Here is a 19,758-nt window from a genome sequence, read left to right as displayed (position 1 = left end):
CTTAGGAGAAGCCACGATGTCAACATCTATTGTATTTAAATTTCCACAGTTTCTCCACCATAAAGTTTAGGAACACCAGGAGAAGCAAAATAAAAAAAAAATTATATAGGCTAATACCAACAACTCAAGAAGATACAAACCAAAGCTGGAACTCAAATATTTGCTGGTGATTATTAGTAAGTATAAATTTCTTGTAAGATACAATCAGTTTGGTGGCAGTTATGACCTAAGTTTCTTCCAAACTAGCTAAATATCGCCGTTAAGTGTTATCTCTGGTGTAGTGAAATTAACAAGTACAGGAGGAAATCTGCCAAGAGAAGCCCAGAATACATCACCAGAAGCCTTTGGAGGAGTGTGACCAGGCTAGCTACGCCTCATCCTTGATTGCAAGAGATGGAACAAGAGGACGAATAGCAGTGCCAACCAGTATGTGTATGTGGCTTTCTGGTTTATTTAATAATAATAATAAACAAATAAAAACTCATTTGACCCTTAAAACAACCTATGAAGTACTATTACTGATTTTTAATAGAAGTAGGTTCCAGTATGGGACATGTTAACTTCTACTCATCTGAAGCCTATACAGAACAACACCCACTTACAGTAAAGGAATAACCTCTGTATCTCACAGACATCAATGCTTGATATAAAGGACAGAAATCAAGGAAACAATTTCATCACTTATGGTACCTTTAATGAGCTCTTCTCTATAAACAGGAAAACCTCTAAGTGTGGATCTTTTAAAATCGAGCAGTACCTTTTGCTCAGCCTACCTCTCCATCAATTACTCGGCCTCCCAGTAAAAAATTCATGATGTTTGAAATTATTCTGTTTTTGAAACACAGAACTATTTTTGGTATTTGAGTAAGGGGCATACACCTTAAAAATCAATTTTATAGAGGTTTACTTTATATAGAGTAAAACACACTCATTTTAAATTTTGACACTAATTTTGAAAAATATGCACATCTATAAAACCACCTACCACAGTCAAAATGGAGAACATTTCTATCATGCCCAAAAGCCCCTTCCTGTTCCTGTCCATCCCCTAGCCCTACAGCCAGTCCTGGGCAACTAGTGATCAGTTTTCTGTTACTAGTGACTAGTTTTACTTGTTCCTGAATTTCATATGAAAGAGACTACACATTTCTTTGCTCAGTAGATATTATTTTGTGTCTGGCTTTTGTTCAGCAAATTTAAACACCTTGTGGTAGAATTTCTAGGTCATAAGTATATAATTGGCCTTAAAATTTTCCAATGTGATTATACCATTGTACACTCCAAATGGCAAGGTATGAGTTTTTCTGTTGTTCCAAAACCTTGATGTTTTCATTTAAAAGAATTTTTGCCATTCTAGACAGTTACTAGTATCATGTTGTGGTTTTCATTTGCATTTCTCTGACAAGCATTTCTTTCTTGTGCCTGTTACGTATTTTTTGTGAAGTAGTATTAAAATATTGTGCCCGTTTTAAAAATGGGTTGTTTTTTCTTATTCTTTATCTTAAGAGTCTTTTATATACCTCCATTCAATGTCCTTTGACGGATATTATGCTTTCTTCCGGTCTGGGATCTTTTGTAGTTTGTATCTATTTTTAAGCTCTAGAAATTTCACTTGGCTCTTTTTTATATTTACTGTTTCTTTCCTCATTATGTTCATCCTCCATATCCTTGAAAATATTTAAAATTGGTGTTTTGGAGCACGCATCTGTTAATTCCATTATCTCTATCATTTTTGGATTTACTTAACTCCAAATACTTTGGAGGAAATCCAAACTCCATTTTTGGATTTACTTTGGATTTTTGTTCTGGTTATGGGTTCCATTTTCACATATCTAGAATTTGTGATTGAGGTGGACATTCATTTGTTGAGTGTATTTTGTTGTCTTTAGAGTATGCTAAATGTTGGATAGGTCTGTCTGTTTTGGAGGAGGTAGTTAATTTAGCTGTGGCTCAAGCCTTGTTTTTAAGCTTGTTAGACTTGGGACCTACGTAGCTCACAATATTCTCTTTTGCCCTACCAGTAGGACATGGTATACTGGGGTCTTTGCTGAAAGCTCTGGATATTCAGTGAGGTCTGTCCACTCTGGCTGGTCAGAGTTCAAATGGCTCTCAGCCCTGTGCGAGCTCTGGGAATTACTTAGCTGCCCACTACTTGTTCTTTGCTCAGTCTCTTAAGTCTCACCAGAAGCAGGCACAATTCAGTATGCATTCAGCCCAAAGCCAAGAGAACACCTACGCAGATTTCTGGAGGTCATCCTGGATCTCAGCTGTCCCTGATGATTTGATACACAAATTCCAACCACTTAAACTTCCCTCTACCCTGCTCCCTTGTCTCCGCAACTGAGCAAGACCCCTATGAATGTTCCCTCATCATGTTCCCTCACCGGGCCTCCTGAAAACTGCCTAAGGCAGAGGTTGGGGCAAGTGTAGGGCTTGCCAGGCTTGTTTCCCTTCTCTCGGGGATCCATCTGGTACTGCCTGCTGTGCGCTGTCTGAAAATAGCTGTTTCACTTATTCTGTCCAATTTTCTCATTTTTTTAATGACTGAAAGGCAAGTTCAGCACCAGTTACTCCATCATTGTCAGAAACAGATTCAACTTATCTAATGTAAAGTCTTTATTATTATTTTTAGCACACTTCAGAATAATATGAAGAGAATCCTTTTGGTCAGAATTAAAAGTTTCGTGTGCCTTTGCATCGCCTTGTGCCCCCTTCAGGGTCGGCTCTTCTACGATTGCGTTTTTCCCTGTCCCTATCACAATCTTCAGAAAAGGTCTGCCCAGCTCGGCCTGCAGTTATGTAGGAACAAGGGAGTTCACTATGGTGTGACTTGTATCTCAAAATTGGCAACAATGTAACCGTTCCTCAGGAGGCAGAGGTTAAATAAAGTAACTTTATTTATATAATAATAGCTGGTTTTAAAAAAACTAATAGATTTACATGCATACAGTCAGTGAAAAAAAAGTAAGTTATAGGGCAGTGTGTATAAATGTTTAAAGAAAACTCACAAAGGTTTGTTTTATGTTTCAAAATGTACATTTTTGTGACTTGTATGTTATTATTTAGGCAATTTAAAGTACACCCACATGTACTTAACATATGTGTCTTAATATGCCTAGACCTTTCAGTGATACTTGTACTTTTAAAAAAGGGAACATTGTTGAGTTAAAAAAAAAAATCTTTTTTGCCTGTGCTAGTGTGGAAAGAACAGGACCTAACTAAGCTCCCGTCTGATAGCAGGCCCGGCTGCTCTGTGTAGCACAAGCAAATGACTGCGATTAGCAGCACTGTCCCCAGGTGTCTGGGTGACTAAAATATCAGCCTAGCTAAGAACTCACTTATTTAAACAAACAAATTACAACACAGTTTGGATAGGGGTCTGAAACGCAAAATCTAGCCTTACGCAGTGAGGCAAGGAACAGAAGCAAAATGTCTTTTCTAACTCAACACAGTTACTGTCTGTTGGATTAACCAAGTTGTTCCCACTAAATTGAAAATTCAAGCCAGATAAGAGAAAAAAATCTATAGCAACATTATTATAACAAAATATTAACAGATAAAATAGATTAAACTATATTTTTTAATGTATGTTTCTAAAAAACCGCTATAACCTTCCAACTAAAGTAGAACAGGACTACATACAATAAATGCATCTGTACTAAATGTTTTGCAAATGGCCAAAAATGGTAATCCCCGATTCCATGTTATGTTCATTACTTCTCAAAACCAAAACTTTTTAATAGTTAGATACTTTTCCTTTTTATACTTCTGTAAATCTGCCATGGAAACTTAAATGAATACCTGAGACTGACTAGGAATATACAGATATGTTTTTACAATGAATGCCACATAGAATATTTTACTTTTGCTCAAATTTGAATTTTCCCAGGGTCTCAGATACAGCTAACTTTAGGGCTAAATTTTAAAGCATTAAAAGAACCCTTAAATCATGCTTGTTTTTCCTTGTTACGTCAGAGGTTTACTTCCTGAGCTAAGCTAAAACCTAATCTCAGGGCTGGACAAAAGCATCAAGCCTAGTTCTCAGCAATACTCACCGAGGTCTGGTTAAGTGCCTCTTTTATAGCACAAGCAACAAACGTAATTGCCTCAGGGCCTGCGGGTGTCCATGTAACAAAAGAGGCTTTTGTGAACCAACCCACAGGTGTTACCTTTCTTGATTCGAGTGAATTCTGATGAAAGAGTCCACAATATCAAATAACACAGTTACTAAAACTATAATCAAACTCATTTATTTGATTAAGCAAAGAATATCTAATTAAGTAAAAGTTCTGACTGAAAAGTAAGATATTTGTATTTTGGACCTTTCAAAAAAAAAAAGAAAGAAAGAAAAGCCTAATAACAGATTTGATGTTTAATTAACCCCTTGTTTGCCAGATATTTCATAATTTACAACCAGCAAAGGTAAGGGTGGGTACTGGCCCTACAATTGCTTATGCCTCTTTCATGGTTCTTCTAACATGTGAGTGAAAAGGACAATGTTTATTGTTATTAAAGAAACAATAACTTTAGTAGTTGTTAAAGAACAAGGCAAGGAGGGGGCAAAGTTTTGGGAATCCTTTTTTGACATGATTATTTTTTTCTTTTCCTTCAATTGAATAGGAAAAGGAGAGGCACGCATCTCTGAAAGCAATCAGAAAGCCTTCTTTCTTTTTGGCAAAGACAGACAGGATAATTTCCCTGCCCAGGAAAGCAGTTCATATAATTTTACATGTCATTTCAGTCTAACAATTAATACCCAAATAACTGTTTTATGTTGCCGTCTTTCAGGTAAACAGGATGAAGTCAAATTACCAAACCATTACGTGGTTAGTGCATATTCTGCTTAATCATGACATGTAACCAAAATGTAGCCATGGTTTGATACTAAGCGGACAAACCACTGGAGAGAATATCTGGAAAATGAAATAATTTATTATACAGTTCTAAAAGAACGTTGGAAAATCTATTTTTTTTACTAAAGTAACGGCAATGAAAAACACCACCAGTGAATATGTTGTTGAAGTTTATCCTTCCTGTAACACCAAGACAGCTATAAACAAGACAGTAATGCCAAAAAGTGAGGCATTAAATCTCCCCCAGAGGCAATCAAGTAGAAGAGCTTTTAAAAACAAAAAGCTGAGAAAAGATTATTAATCTTTAATTTTTAAAAAACGGGAGTGTCTCAAGTGTCAGTTTTGGATATCTCTGAAAGCAAAATTCAAGGAACAGTCCCACTGATCTGTTGTCATTGACATTCTCCTTGCCACAACTTCTCGCCCGCACCTGTCTACCTGACTGTAGTATCTGGAGCCCTGATGGAGGTGCCCCAAATGCTAGATGCAGGACAAAGGGGTTAACCGTTGCAAGGACCAGGTACGGAACAGTTCACACACTTGCTTCTTTCGGTGGGTACTATGTCTATGGAGTCCTGCTCTTTTCCTCTCCATTTAAATTCTGACTTGTCTTCATCATTCCTGGAGACTCTTACTGTCCTTCCCTAATTAAAAATGGCGCCACCTTAGATTCATAGCCAATTATTACCACTCTAAGACTTGACCTGCTCATTTTCATAGCTATGGCAAGCTACGCTCCTTTTCATCCCTGGGTATTTAACACCATCCAGCCTGAATCGGAATCTCTCACGGGTTGTTTGGCATAGTGGTTAAAGATAGTCTACAGTCAGTCCTGAGTTCAAACTGGGCCCCTACTACTGCTAGTTAAGCACCTTGGACAGGTTATTTAAACCTCATTTATACACCTGGGACTAATAAATGCCTTACGGAACTATTCTGAGAACCAAGGAGAGTAACACATAAGGCTCCTGCATCCAGTAAGTTCTCACTAGATATTAGCTACCGTTATTAGCAATTGTCCCAGCTGCTACTGTGAATGATGCCTTCTATGTTCCTTCCTGGTCTTCCTAAAGCGTACTCAGAAATCTGCAAAGTGAACTGTGCTTTGTAATTTTACTTTGGTTATGTTTTTATCATTTTCTTTTATACTGTATTCAATTATATAGTTCTGGCATTAGCCAAGACCGGGAATTGAATCCAACATAATATAAAATGTACATTAATTGTGAATAGCTGCCATATTAATTATGTTAACTGATTTAGTGAAATTCAGTTCTAACACCTAATCATCCAAATGTATGACTAAACACTAATATTTTTATTCTTTTAATAGGAATCTTCATCAAAGAATATATATTATATTACCAAATGCTTAGGCTCTCCCTTATGAATCATCACTTCTTCAGAATTGGCTACCAAGCCACCAACAGGTCAGGCTAGAGGAAGGGGGAAAGGGCTGGGATTGAAGCCAGTAAATAGGCCCTTCCATCCTAGCCATCTGATTGTAATGTCCTACCTCTCCAGAATTTTTTCCTTAGAACAGTCGATTTTTTGCTCTCTGATGTCTTTTCTTGTGCTATTTATAAAACAATGTTATGCCTGCTCTGTTTTTGGATTAGTATTTAAAAGAAGCATCTTTTTATGGTATCATTTCAAGATTTATCTCTGTACTTTCATTTTAAAGACTTTTTACTTATTTATTTTTAGAGAGAGGAGAAAGGGAGAGAAACATCAATGTGTCATTGCCTCTCAAGTGCCCCCTACTGGGGACCTGGCCCACAACCCAGGCATACGCCCTGACTGGGAATCAAACCAGCGACACTTTGGTTCGCAGGCTGGCACTCAATCCACTGAGCCACACCAGCCAGAGCTGTACTTTCATTTTAATATGACCCGATGTATACTCTGGTTCTCATATTCTAAAAGATAAGCCTAACGTAATGAAACACATAACGTATTTCATAGAGTAGTAGGATATGGTGTTAAGCATATAAATAATGAGTTTTTCCCATGCTCTCAAAAAAAGTCTAAATGATTGGGAAATCAGATAAATGCTATACAAAATATGTATTAAAATATTTCCACCAAAATTTTAATTCCTGGGACTTTAAATAATTCTTCCCAAAGTCAAAACTCATCCTTATATGGATTTATTTCTATAGGTAAAACTCTGTAGTTCTTTTCAATGTCTGTGGCCTCTATGCCTAACTGCTTCAGACAGAGGTTGGCTAGAAAACCAATTCACAACTGAAATGGTATTAGAAATAGAAGATCAGGTATAGAAAAGTGTCCATACTCCAAAAAAAAAGATTAAAATATGTAGCTCATTTGGTACTTGATGTTACTAATGCCTGAAAAAAAAACCATTTTTTGCATGTTTTTGTTTGATAGATTATCCTACTTGTATTTTATTCACCAAAACCACAACTCTAATGTTCCATATCCTACAAGTTACTTAGAATGAAATCTAGCTTTGTGTGTACAAAATTGCAAACTAGGCAGGTAGATGACAGATAAAATTTTTGTGATGATGTAAGCTACAGAGTGAATAGCTTAAGATATTTAAAAAGATTAATCTCTGAAGGCTGAGAACATCAAAACATTGTTTTGATTAAGAGATCATTAAAGTATACTGCGGACATCAAGGAGGGAATAATATAGCATCCAGATAATCGTGCTGGGAAAGCACTTCCCCCCGCCCCCACTTCCTATAATGATTTGATTACCATTATGTTAATTTAAAATTAATATATCACAGGCTTATTAGATAGGCTTTTATACTGCTCAAAAATTGAATATATCTTCTCTTCATTTCCCAAGTTAACAGCTCCCCAAGAATCCTCTATTTTAATATACCGTGACCCCTACTGCTAAAGCCAGAGAACTGGGTCAGGATGAAGCCCTTCAATTCCATTTCTCCCAGCATCTCATCCTGTCTAGGTATTTCCTTGATCTTTCTCCAAACTTTGTACTGCTTTCCATTCTTAATGTTATTATCTCAATTATGTCTTACAGCCTATTAACTGTGTCCCTGTCTCCAGTCTCTCCCAGTCCAAGCCATTATCTATTCATCTATACTAATATAAGGGTCATCTTTAAAAACTAACTGTAATAATGTTACTCCCCTGCTTGAGACATGCAAGAAACTGAGATGTGTTTACTTTTTTTTCATTTCTGTCTCTGTTCACTACCCCCCCCCACTATATGTTCCAGACATAGCAACTTACTTTTGGCAGCTGCCCAAAGCACAATGCTGCATTCTCCCTCCTAGACCTGAACGTGACGCTTGCTTTAGCTAACTCCTACTTACCCATTAGAACTTCCACTCAGGATTTACCTCTCCTCTCAGGAATAATCCTATCTACCCCAAGTGGAAAAGAGCCATTTGCATCTTATAATAACATCTTGTATATAATTCTCTTACATCATATTGTAATACCTGTCTGTTCCTCCAACTTGACTACAAGCTCCTAAAGCTGTACTGTCAAATTATGGTAGCCACTAGCAACACGTGGCTCTTTTACAAATTATATAAAATTAAAAGTTCAGTCCCCAGGCACAACAGCCATGTTCCCTATGTGGAATAGCCACTTGTACCTACTGGCTACCATATTGGACAGTGCAGATGCAGAATATTCCACTTTTGCAGAAAGTTCTGTTGGGTAGCACTGGAGGCAGGGATCTACCCAACATGGTGCTGCTGGTGGCCCTCCAGCAGGTGCTCGATAACTGTTAGTAGAATTCATGAATGCGTGGATGAAAAAAAGAGTAAAAGGCAAGCTGTGAAATTAATGTCAGAAATGTCTGTCCACCTCTATCAACTCCTGAAGGCCATTTAAATCTTCTCTCCCACGCCATCCCCCAAATCCAGTGGTTCCAGTTGCTCCTGAGACGCAGCCTTTTTAGGGAATGTGCCTGAATGCTGGGCTTAGGTGCATCTGCACCTAGGCTCAGAAGTCCACAGCAGTCTTTGTCCCTAGACCTACTTGCCTTACATAAGGATGTCGGGTCAAATTTTAGATCTCCGCAGAAGACAAGGTTTCTCTAATCCTTTCTTATTGAGAGATTCATACATACAGTGTTTCGAAAGTTAATCAGAATCTTCAGTTGATCTTAGCATTTTAAATTACTGACTCTATAGTTTTCAGTACTTTTGTCTCCTTTCCTGTTGGCTCTGCATGTATATTTAGTGGGCACGTAAGCACTAGCTATGCAAAACTAAATGATTCCTAAATTTTCTTAAAAATTAAAAATTATGAAAATTCTAATCCAGGAGGAAAGCGCTCCCACATATCAAGGTTAGCAGTACAGTGGCTCATAAAGCCAGTACTTTCTTGCTAATTTACTTGCTTCACTGCTTTATAACATGCATACGCCTGCTTTTGTATCTGTTATTCCTCTCTTCCATCCTTATTTTGGGTAGAGAATAGTTCAGCAGAATGAGAATGCTGTCATGGACTAAGGTTAAATGGGTCACAGAAACCTGTAGGGATTTAATCACCCAAAGTGGTAACACAGGACCTCATTTAGCTGCTTAGTTGAAAAGACATCTGAACATACTGTACCTACTCAAAGTAGCTTTCCAGCATACAACTATATCTTATTAAGCCACATGACACTTGGAATATATTCTCTTTACTACTATCAGAGTTGGAGTCTGCTTCGGATGCTAGCAATGAACAGCAGTGTTATAATTTCAGTCTCAGTTTCTCCCAATTACTTTTAGGCAACTTTAAAAGTATAGAGGTCTCTTATAACTGACAAAAGTACATATCATATTTGTATTTTACTGAATGGCACACTGCCTCCCTAGATTCACAATGGCACTGATTTTTCAACTTTGGACTGGAAACTCAAATTAACTTTGAGTGGTTAAAATATTTTTAGATGAGCAGAACACATTAGTTTTAGGAAGACATGCAAATCTTTCAATAGAAACATTGATATTCACATATATACACATACATACATATGAGGGGAACCCCCAGAAACCTGAATTATCTTCTGGAGGACAGGCCCATTGTAGTACAGGCTTCCCCCACTAGTTGAGTCTTCTAGGAACCCATCTGTATCAGTGTACCAGCAGGTGTTGTTGTGAGAGGCTGCATTTGGCTTCAGTTAATTTTTTTGAAGACTCAACACATTTGCCCATTTCACGATGGGTGATTTACGAGCACACCTGCCCACACTGAACTAAGTATTCAGCAGTTTTTTGACCAAAAATGGTATGAGCCCCCCACCCCACCCTCTCTATAATCACCCAATCTTGCCAAATGAAAAAAGTCCTCAAGGGGAAAGGTTTTGCCAATATGCAAGAGGCGAAACAAAAAACTGCAGAAGCACTAGAAGGCATCAAAACTGACAATCTAAAAAACTGTTTTGAGCAGTGGAAAACCATCCTGGTGTGTGTACTGCATCAAACGCAGAGCACCTTGAAGGTGACTGAAGTTTAAACATGTCAGAATAAATACACAGTTTTTTATAAACAAACACCAGGGCTTTTTGGTTTCCACCCTCAAATATATACTCAAACATATATAAGATTAAATACATTTCTATAAAATACAATTTTATAAACTAAATATTGTTTAAGATCAAATTATTCTGAAAATATTCAGAAAACACATCAGAAAATGCTTAAGTTGTGGGAGCCTCAGAGATGGCAATTTAGTGTTAACATCAGAAGAAAAACACCTCAGAATTGTAAACAGTCAGTCAAATTTATCTTCAGAATTGTGTTAACTGTAGGATGAAAAAGTCACGTCATCTCTGCAGTGAACTTCGCTTTAGCACAAGAGTAAACATATTTCCTCCACATCAGCTGCAATCAAGACATTAGCAGTGTGCCACGATTGATTCACCCGGGAGCCGTTGCCGAGAAATGGACGTGTAGCACGGGTTTTTATCACTACCGTCTGCAAAAAGCAAGGCCCCTGTTTAGATATCCTTGTTGTAATAAGTGACATTATTAGGTAGTTCTTCTATTGAAATGACATAAGAGTTTAGTGTATCAGCAGCTTGCAATAAACGAGCCCTTTCAATCTGATGAGTCCTCCCCCTACGCAGAAGTACTTTTCTGTTTCTAATACAAGTGGTAATGGAAGGCCATATGCTTGTGACTTTTTGCTGAAGTAAATGACATTTAAACAAACAGAAAAACAGCATTAGGACATTCAAGGATTTGAATTATAACCTATATATAGTGCACATTAAGAGGTCATTAGTGTTAACTCTATAAAGTGATCATTTTTTAAATTGAATTTATTAGAGTGACATTGGTCAGTACAATTATAGGTTTGAGGCGCACAATTGTACAACACATCATCTGCATATTGTATTGTGTGTTCACCACCCCAAGTCTCTTTCCGTCACCACTTATCCCCCAGAGACCATTCAAAAAGAAACAATGTAGGAAAGATTACTTTCCAATCCACCTACCATTGCTCTGTGGTAAAACACTGTCATTGCTAAGTAATACTTCGTCTTCTGTGCATAACTCTGGAATCTACGGTATCAAGAACCATTAAGCTTTAAGTGGCCCGATATTTTGATAGGGCAATAATAAATGTAAAAATATACACTCTTTCTGACGACTACAGATTCATTTCCTTTAACAATAGCAAAACAGTGCTACGATAAAACTACAGGAATATACTGAAATCTTCATAATCATATTTCTATTAATATGTCCATTTTCAACATGGTTGAGAAACTGAAATTCAATAATACTTTAATTTTGGAAGATTTAAAAACTGATTATTCATTTTGCAAAGAACAACCTCTGAAAAGCAGAAGTTTCCAGTCAGAGGGGCGGTTTACTAACTAGGAGTAACGACTCTCCCCATCATTAACCTGCCAACCAATAAAGGATCACAAGAACAAAATACTGGTGTAGTGGCAAATAATGTCCAAAACACATGTGCATTTCCACTGAAATGTAGAAAACTCTTATTACCGCACAGCGTCATTAGCAGGAACCGTGTGTTGCAAGGGCAACTTAACCCTCATCATAACAAACCCCAGATAGCATTTCTGGAGAACCACACCTTCCTTCAAAAGAACAAGGTCGGTCCAGAGTTCCTCAGTTCTATGATTCCTTTAAAAGATTTAGAGTTTTCTAAAGTGACAGGTCAATTCAAAGCCCAGTGAATTTTCAGCCGGCTTAGTAAAAATGGTTGGAAAATACCATTCAGTCCAAACAGAAGTCCCTTGGGGGAAGAACCAGTAGTTGGCACTCTGTGTCCTGGTACAAAGTAACAGGGACCTGGTGGTCAGGTAGCTCTGCCATGGAAGCAGCTTAGCTTTCAAGTCTTCTGTGAAGACTAGCATAACCCCAAACTGGCCAGTTCAGCAGCAGCCTACAGAGTGTTGTGAGCTACAGGAACGCCTATCTTACTGAAAAATAGTGACATAATGCACCTACTTGGGAGCGAGTTTTCAGAAGAAACTGAGTAAAAGCAGAATAGAAACTAAAAGAATACATGGTCAGACCCTATCCATATATACACATTTTTCTACCCTTCAAGTATTTTTTGTACCTACTAGGTGCCAAATCAAAGTTTGGGTGCTGGGGAATCAGCCATGATCAAAACAAATCCCTGCCATCCAGATAGTATATAGCACAAATTTGCAAGCCATATAGGCTCTGTTACAACTACTCAACCTCTGCTGTTCTAGTGAAAGCAGCCATAGACAATATGTAAATGAATGAGCATGCCTGTGCTCCAATGAAATTATAAGAACAGGCAGCAGGCAGGATGACCAGGTAGGGTCTTACAGGCCACCCTAAGGCCTGTGGCTGTTACTACGACTGAGATGGGGAGTCCCTGGGGTCTTACTGCAGAACAATGACAGTATCGCTCTTAAAAGACACCCTTACTAAAAAGGATTACTTCAGCTACTATGTAGAGCAATCAGTGGAGGGGTAGGAAAGCAAGAAGATGGGAAAGGTATAGGCAGAGAAAGCAGTTCAGAAGTTAGTGCAAGAAAACTAGGGAGATAAATTTGCCTTGCACCAGGATGGCAGCAGTAAGTGTGACAAAGAAGTGGTCTGACTCTGATGACACTTAGAAGACAGAGTTATGATTTCCCAGTGAAATGGATGTGGGGTGAAAGAAGAGTCATGGATGACTCCCAAGGTTTACGACCTGAGAGAGCAGAGGAGAGGGACAGCCTTTACTGTGATGGGAGAGTGTGTGGCAGGGGCCAGGTTGGGATGGAAAATCAGTTTAGTTTTAGACATGTTAGGTTTGAGGTGACCTTTATATACTAAAATAGACGTATTAGGCAGATTTTAGACATAAGCTTCTGGAGTTCAGGAAAGAAGTTGTTGATATAAATTTGGGAATTAAGTTAGTATTTAAAACCATGAGACAGGATGAGGTCATCTAAAGTGTGAGTGTATATAAACAAGGGAAGGAGTTTAAAATAAGAACTTTTAGTTACTCCAACGTTTGGAAGAACCAGCAAAAGAAAATCAGAAGCAAAAAGATAGGAAGAACCTGGAGAGAGTAGTGTCCCTAAACTAGAGAAACCAGGTTTGGAGAAGAACTCTTCCAAACATTAACAATTAATTGGTCAAGTGAAAGGAGGACTCAGAGTTGACCACAGGACTGACAACAGAAGTCACTGAGGACCCTTGACAAGAACTGCTGCATGACATGCAGGGACCAAAGCCTCACTATAACAAGTCCAAGAGAGAATACGAAGTTCGGAGTGTAGTCAGTGAGTGTGCACAACTCTTTCCTACAGGGAGATGTGGTAGCGAAGGAGTTTGGTGGTTTAGATGCAAAATCTTACAGTGTGTTTGTTTGCTGATAAGGTCTTACCATATATTTCAAAATGCCTAGCTGTACCACAGTTATACTATGGGTTAAAGTCACAGCCCTGGGCTCTCACACGTTATCCTCAGAAAGATAATGAAGTATTCTTCTTTGCCTCTTCATTAGCTTTATTACACAATTTTACTACATTCCCCAAGTCCTGGCCCAAATCCCCTACATTAAATAGGCTTTTACTTTGCCTACTGTACAAACAGATAGGAGAATGCCAGTTCATTTTTATGTATTTCCTATCTGCTTAATGTTTCTACTTCCAGCTAAATATTTTTGGCATATTAGACGGTTCTAGCAGTAAGCTTGAGGACTTGCTATCGTATAAGGAGGTAAGTAATTCAAGGTCTTTGCACTGAGTACATTTGTTTCTTTCAAGAGTCACAAATTAAACATACATCCTACTAGCCAATGCTCAGTCCATAGCCCAAGGAAAGAATTACTGGCCTCAAATATCGAAATAAAATAAGCAAAACCCACTGCAAGAGAACCTTGACAGGGACCACTTAGTTTCCAAATGCTTAATGTAAAAAATAAATCATAGTTCCTAAGTGTGGCTTGCCACACAGACTTCTAGAACTCTGGAGTGAATAAAATGGTTCCACTTCACTTAACCAACGATCCGTTTATATTCTTATATGCCAGCTTAGGAACAATGGTATTTCTTTCATATGCTAAACTCTGTATTCTAGGTTCCAAATGACAATGTTGGTGTTTTGCTTTCTGAAGCACATACTTAGAGAATAATGTTTTTTGCCTGGAATTCAAAACACATTCACTATTCATCATTATTACTATGCAGTTCAATCAAGATCTGAATAGTAATGTCTTTGTCTTATAAACAATAATTTTTCTAAGAGGATGCATAGGTAAGGAGAAGAAACCCATTTCATAAAATACAGCACCAGTGTGCTTTTGAGATAGCTGAAAAAGGGAACCCTCCAAAGGGGCAGACCCTGCAAGCAGTTTGGTATCGCTTTAGAGTGCCCCAAACTTGGATGGATTTTTGTTATAAATCATCTTGATTAATGGAACACATTTACTAAAGTGGTTCTGTAATAGCTATACAATTCTTACAGCTTGAAAAATCTAGCTTAGAAAAGCTGGTGGGCCTGAGAAAACCTTCAAAACTCACTGGCTTCTCTTTAAGGACCAATACTGCCCCTAACCAGAAATAGATACCTTTCTTTTTGAAAATAATTACATTTTAAGGGAAGTACAATGTGATGAGATGGGAGTAGAAATAATAATAGGTAAGTAGAAGACATTATGGGAGGAGAAGTTATAGCATGTTAAGGAGTACAAATTCTGGGTGGAGCCAGGCTAACTGTATTTGAATTCCAACTGTTTCTCTCATTAACTGTCTGAAACTGGGCAATTTATTTATCCTCCCTGTTTTTAGTTTTTTACATCTGTCAAATACTACTACAACCTATCTCATGAGGTTGCTACTGTGATGCTTAAATAAATGAACCATTATGTAAAAATCTGACATTTTTGAAGATAAAATAATACAGTGTCCCTCATAAAGTCCAAAGGAAAACAAGTTACCTGATACCACGCTATCATCTCCAACATTATTATCACCATCAGCTAACTACCACTAGTATGTTTAACATTATGGTAATAAACATCAAAAATATTTGCACAGCTGAGCCATAGTCTCTTATGGATGGTAAGTAAATGGACTGATTATGTAATAGTCAATTGACCAAACTTACTTATACAGCAGTTGGAGGCTATTTATAGTTCAAAATAAATTTACAATGATGAAGGCTATTTAACTCTTAATTATATGCTTACATTGGGGATGAAGATAGAGGTGAAGTTACTTAATAGATGCAATAGCTATATTAATAATTTGAGAGGGACACAGAAATTTTCAACAAAAGTAGAAAATTACATTATAATTATCAAAGGAAGAAAACTGTACGCTGAGTGAAGCAAAGGCCACCCTCCTCTGCCAAAGGTCTGTCACAGTGGCCATGTGACAGGCGAAAGGGGGCAGCACACGACACCTGCTCTCCACTCCTCCATGGTGCTGCTTTTGCTTTCTCTAACTGGACAGGTAAGTTGACTAGACCAAAAGTATATGAATTTCTATTCTAAAAATTTAAGTAGGATTTTTAAGACTGAACTACAGGCTTTATTTGATTTTGCTATTGTAGATTTTCCTTTCATAAGTTAGTTGGAAATCTGTCTACGCCAGGAACCCAGACTGCATCTAGCTGGGATATCTCCTTTGTCTTCTCCAATCTACCACAATTCCTGTCTCTCCTTGTTTTTCACGACCTTGACATTTTTGCAGAGTATTGGTCAGTTATGTTGCAGAATGACCCTCAATTGCCTGGGTTTGTCTGGTGTTTTCTCATGATTAGACTGAGGTTATACCCTCTTTTGCAAGAACACCACAGAAGTGATACACCCGAGAGTGCTTCAACTCAGGGGCTACACTATGTTGATCTGTCTTGTTATTGGTGAAGTTAACCTTGATCACTCAGTAAAGGTGGTGAACACCAGGCTTCCCCTCTAAAAACCTGGTAAACACCAGGTTTCCCCTTACTGTCTTTCTCTTTGTAATTCATTTCTTGGGAGAGGTATTTTGAGACTATGCAAATATACTATTTTCCCTCAAACTTTGGCCTAGTATTTTGGCATCTGTTGGTGAATCTTGCCTGCAATAATTATTACTGAAAAGTTGATACAGGGTTTTAAAAGGAACTAAAATATAAAATATAATTACCAAATAGTTCTTGATACAACATACTTAAATTCCACTGAATGCAACATTTTAACTTATATTCAAAATAGAAATGTCATTTTCTTTTGTTTTCAATTAATGTTAGTAAATTATTAAACCAATGAATAACATAATTGAAATGTTACTTACATAACTATGGCTTTTAAAGAACTCTGATGGACTATTGGTGAGCATTTTGTCTCCTTCCAAACCAATTACTCTTTTACAGATATTTGACTTTGGATCACTTGGGCTTTTTGCAATCACAATGTCACCTCTGCGGGAAAGAAGTCAAAGAAATGGCAGTGTTATTTGTTAAGCATAAACACATACATGGCATCGCTATAACACTTTTATAAAGTAACCCAAAGCCACACCCTTTATCCTCTCACAGACTGGGCCTCCCATACCCTGACCAGCTTTGAGAACCTTTGTGACTGACTTTTATGCATTAGAATCCAACAATGAGAGGGATGGAAAAACTATTAGAAGATTCTAAAATTTCTGATGATTCCGTAAGAATTATCTTCTTTCACTGTATCCACTATGTGTTACTTCTGTGTCCAGATGTTTAGAAACAAAACTACGGGAAAACAATTCCATGTAAATACCACCAAATTCCCTAAGTTAACTTTACTGCCCAGCCAGGAGCACTGACGGACTCTAGAGCACACAAAAAGGTAGAAACGTGACCTACATTTCCCTAGAGCTCAAAGTATCGAGGGATTACAGCACATAAGTTATATAACCCAATTTACTGTAGCGTGAAACAGAAGACACACCCAAATAAAATGCTAAAAGCTGCCCCAACATACACTGCAAACATAAATTGGCACAATTCATGAAAGAAGTTAACAATCTATATGTATTAGAAAAATAAGAAAGATCTTCAAAGTGGAAAGGAAGACAGAGACAAAAAATGTAGGAGTAATGCCTCAACGATAATAAGATGCTCTTTCTGCTAAAATGAACAATAAGTGAACTATTGACTAACACACACATTTGAAAGGATTTAATATATTTAATTATTATCTATATCTAGTTCCAGAAATAATTTGATGTTACTATAAGCTTTTGCAAATAAGGGTCAATATGTTATTCATCTTAACATTCTCTCTAATGTACAGCACATTTTATAAATTAGGTGCTCGTTAACTATTCTGGCTGTTCTGGCTTTAGAAATAGGCAGCAAGTAAGAGTGTCTGAAATCTCAGAGTTAAACCTACTCTTACTCGTGGGGTGTCTAAACCTACTTTTGCCATAAGCTAAATACCGGCTAGATTGAGTCAAATTTGTAGCTACTGGAGAGGCAAGCTGGTATAAATTTATTTTTTCAGAATTATGAAAAACCAATGGAACCCAAATTTTAGGGAATCAGAGAGGTGCCCTTTAGAAAATACGTAAAATTATTAATGCATGACATGCATTCAGATGGAATAGTACTCATGGAGTTAACTAGAATAAATAGTATTAGAGAACTGGAAACACCATTTAGAATAGGATTTTAAAAAGATTTAGTGGCAAACCATATTTGCCAATGAGTTTTTCAGCTTAATTAATGAGAAGACCCCTCGTCCCCACCATATACAGTGCTATAGTTTAAAAAGCATCAAGTGCTCTTCACAGGCTCTATAGAGTAAGATAGTCATCAACAGAAATAGGGTTATTTTAAAAATTTAGAAACCAAATCAATGATTTGGATATGTAAAGTAGTTCCTGTCTAGTTCTTGACTCAAAACAGTTTAGCCACCCTCCCCCCCAACAAAAAAAGAGTAAAGTAGGCTTGAATATACATTAAAAAAGCACCTGCTATCTATGTTAGGCAATGATGCAAACTATGCATGCTGGAGAAACTATTAAAACTTTCTCAAACTGAGAGAGAACTTTATCTAGCTTGTCACTCTTTTGTATTTATAAAAGAGTTCTTAGACAAAGTTAAGAAACTGCAGACACAGTGTGTGTGTGTGTTTTCACCATAAATGTAACATATCTATGACTAATATACCTTTGGATACCATGAAAATGTCGGCTAAGATTTTCTGCAAAGACAATATCTGAATTTTGAATTGTAGGCTCCATTGATGGTCCAGAACACTGAAAAGAGATAATTTTGTAATTTAAGTTGAAAACCTTTTAAAATAGAACATAAATGGTCTGCGCAGGCTTAAAAGAGAGAAATCAAGCAAACGTTCTTCCAGCTTGGAATATGACTCATAATAAGCTGGCAGCTCCCAGATAAGTTCAACTCTGCAGAGAGGCCACCAAGTCGGGAAACACGAGCAAATATATTAAAAATGGTCTATTGATATTACATTATAATATGTGAATAAAATAACATTATCTATGTTTGCAAATTCTGGCCATCCTATAGAAAGTAAGCTCCTGGGGCCAGGGACCTTGTCTGTCATGTAGCTTTATAACGAAGGTCAAGAAGAGTGCTTGGCATACAGCTGAACTCAAAACACATGCTGAATGAATAAAGGAATGATTTATTTATTTTATTACTATTGTCAAATATTGAGTGCCCATGACGGTGATTTATTAGATGGTTTCATATTATTCTCAATGAGCTGATACCTTTCCTTCTCTTCTAAGAGGACAGCTTACTCGTTGATGGGGCTATAACATATTTTATACTGAAAAATACTGGCATAATAAGATATACTTTAAGACTTCACATTAGTATGCCTTAAAAGATAATCTCCATATACACCTCAAAACTGTAATAAATGATCATTGTTACCTTAAAAAGTCTAAATACAACAGTCTCTATTACTCCACTTACATGTAAATAATTTTTACTCAAATCTTCCTATCCAGGCAGAAAATAATAAAGAAAACAATGAAAGTTTATGTTTACTACCTCTGTAGCCCACTGAAAATTTAAAAAATCACAGAGGGGAGTTGCAGTTAAATACATTTATTTGCATTACTCCAGCTCAACTTGAGATTGTATGACTGAATCTTTTAGGGTAAACCTGATAAAAACAGCAACATCAACAAAAGACCCCACTGACTTGACATTCAATCAATGATTTCATTTATATGACAAAAGGTTAGCACAGTCATGGTTGACAGATTCATCATGCAATATTTTTAAAAAATCATTTGTGGGGAGCATCAACATTTTAATACTGACATGAGGGAGAATAATCATTTATTTTAATGACAGTTATATGCAATGGTTAAGAGTAGGTGTTTTGAAAACTGGAGAAATCTGTATTAAAATTCCAAGTCTACTTAGTAACTCTGGGACCTAGGGCAAGTTACTTAAGCTTTCTGAGCTTCATATGTCTCATCATATGTATAGTGGATTTCTAATAAGTATGTCAAA

The 19,758-nt window shown here is 37.1% G+C and overlaps 1 protein-coding gene across 4 annotated transcripts in view; it reads right to left on the bottom strand.

Annotated features, from left to right (window-relative positions):
* Positions 1 to 19,758, bottom strand: part of IMMP1L (inner mitochondrial membrane peptidase subunit 1) — a 52,783-nt gene that overhangs the window by 3,353 nt on the left and 29,672 nt on the right. For all 4 annotated transcript variants that reach the window (XM_024558735.3, XM_024558734.3, XM_045194052.2 and 1 more), the window contains 2 exons: positions 18,430 to 18,518; positions 16,575 to 16,701 (listed from right to left, as the gene is read on the bottom strand). In XM_024558735.3, the coding sequence (XP_024414503.1) occupies positions 16,575 to 16,701; positions 18,430 to 18,518 (216 nt within the window). The remainder of the gene's footprint in view (positions 1 to 16,574; positions 16,702 to 18,429; positions 18,519 to 19,758) is intronic.

This window comes from Desmodus rotundus, chromosome 5 (assembly GCF_022682495.2).
Source record: "Desmodus rotundus isolate HL8 chromosome 5, HLdesRot8A.1, whole genome shotgun sequence".
Taxonomy (NCBI): Eukaryota; Metazoa; Chordata; class Mammalia; order Chiroptera; family Phyllostomidae; genus Desmodus; species Desmodus rotundus.
This window is presented reverse-complemented; position numbering and strand designations above follow the sequence as displayed.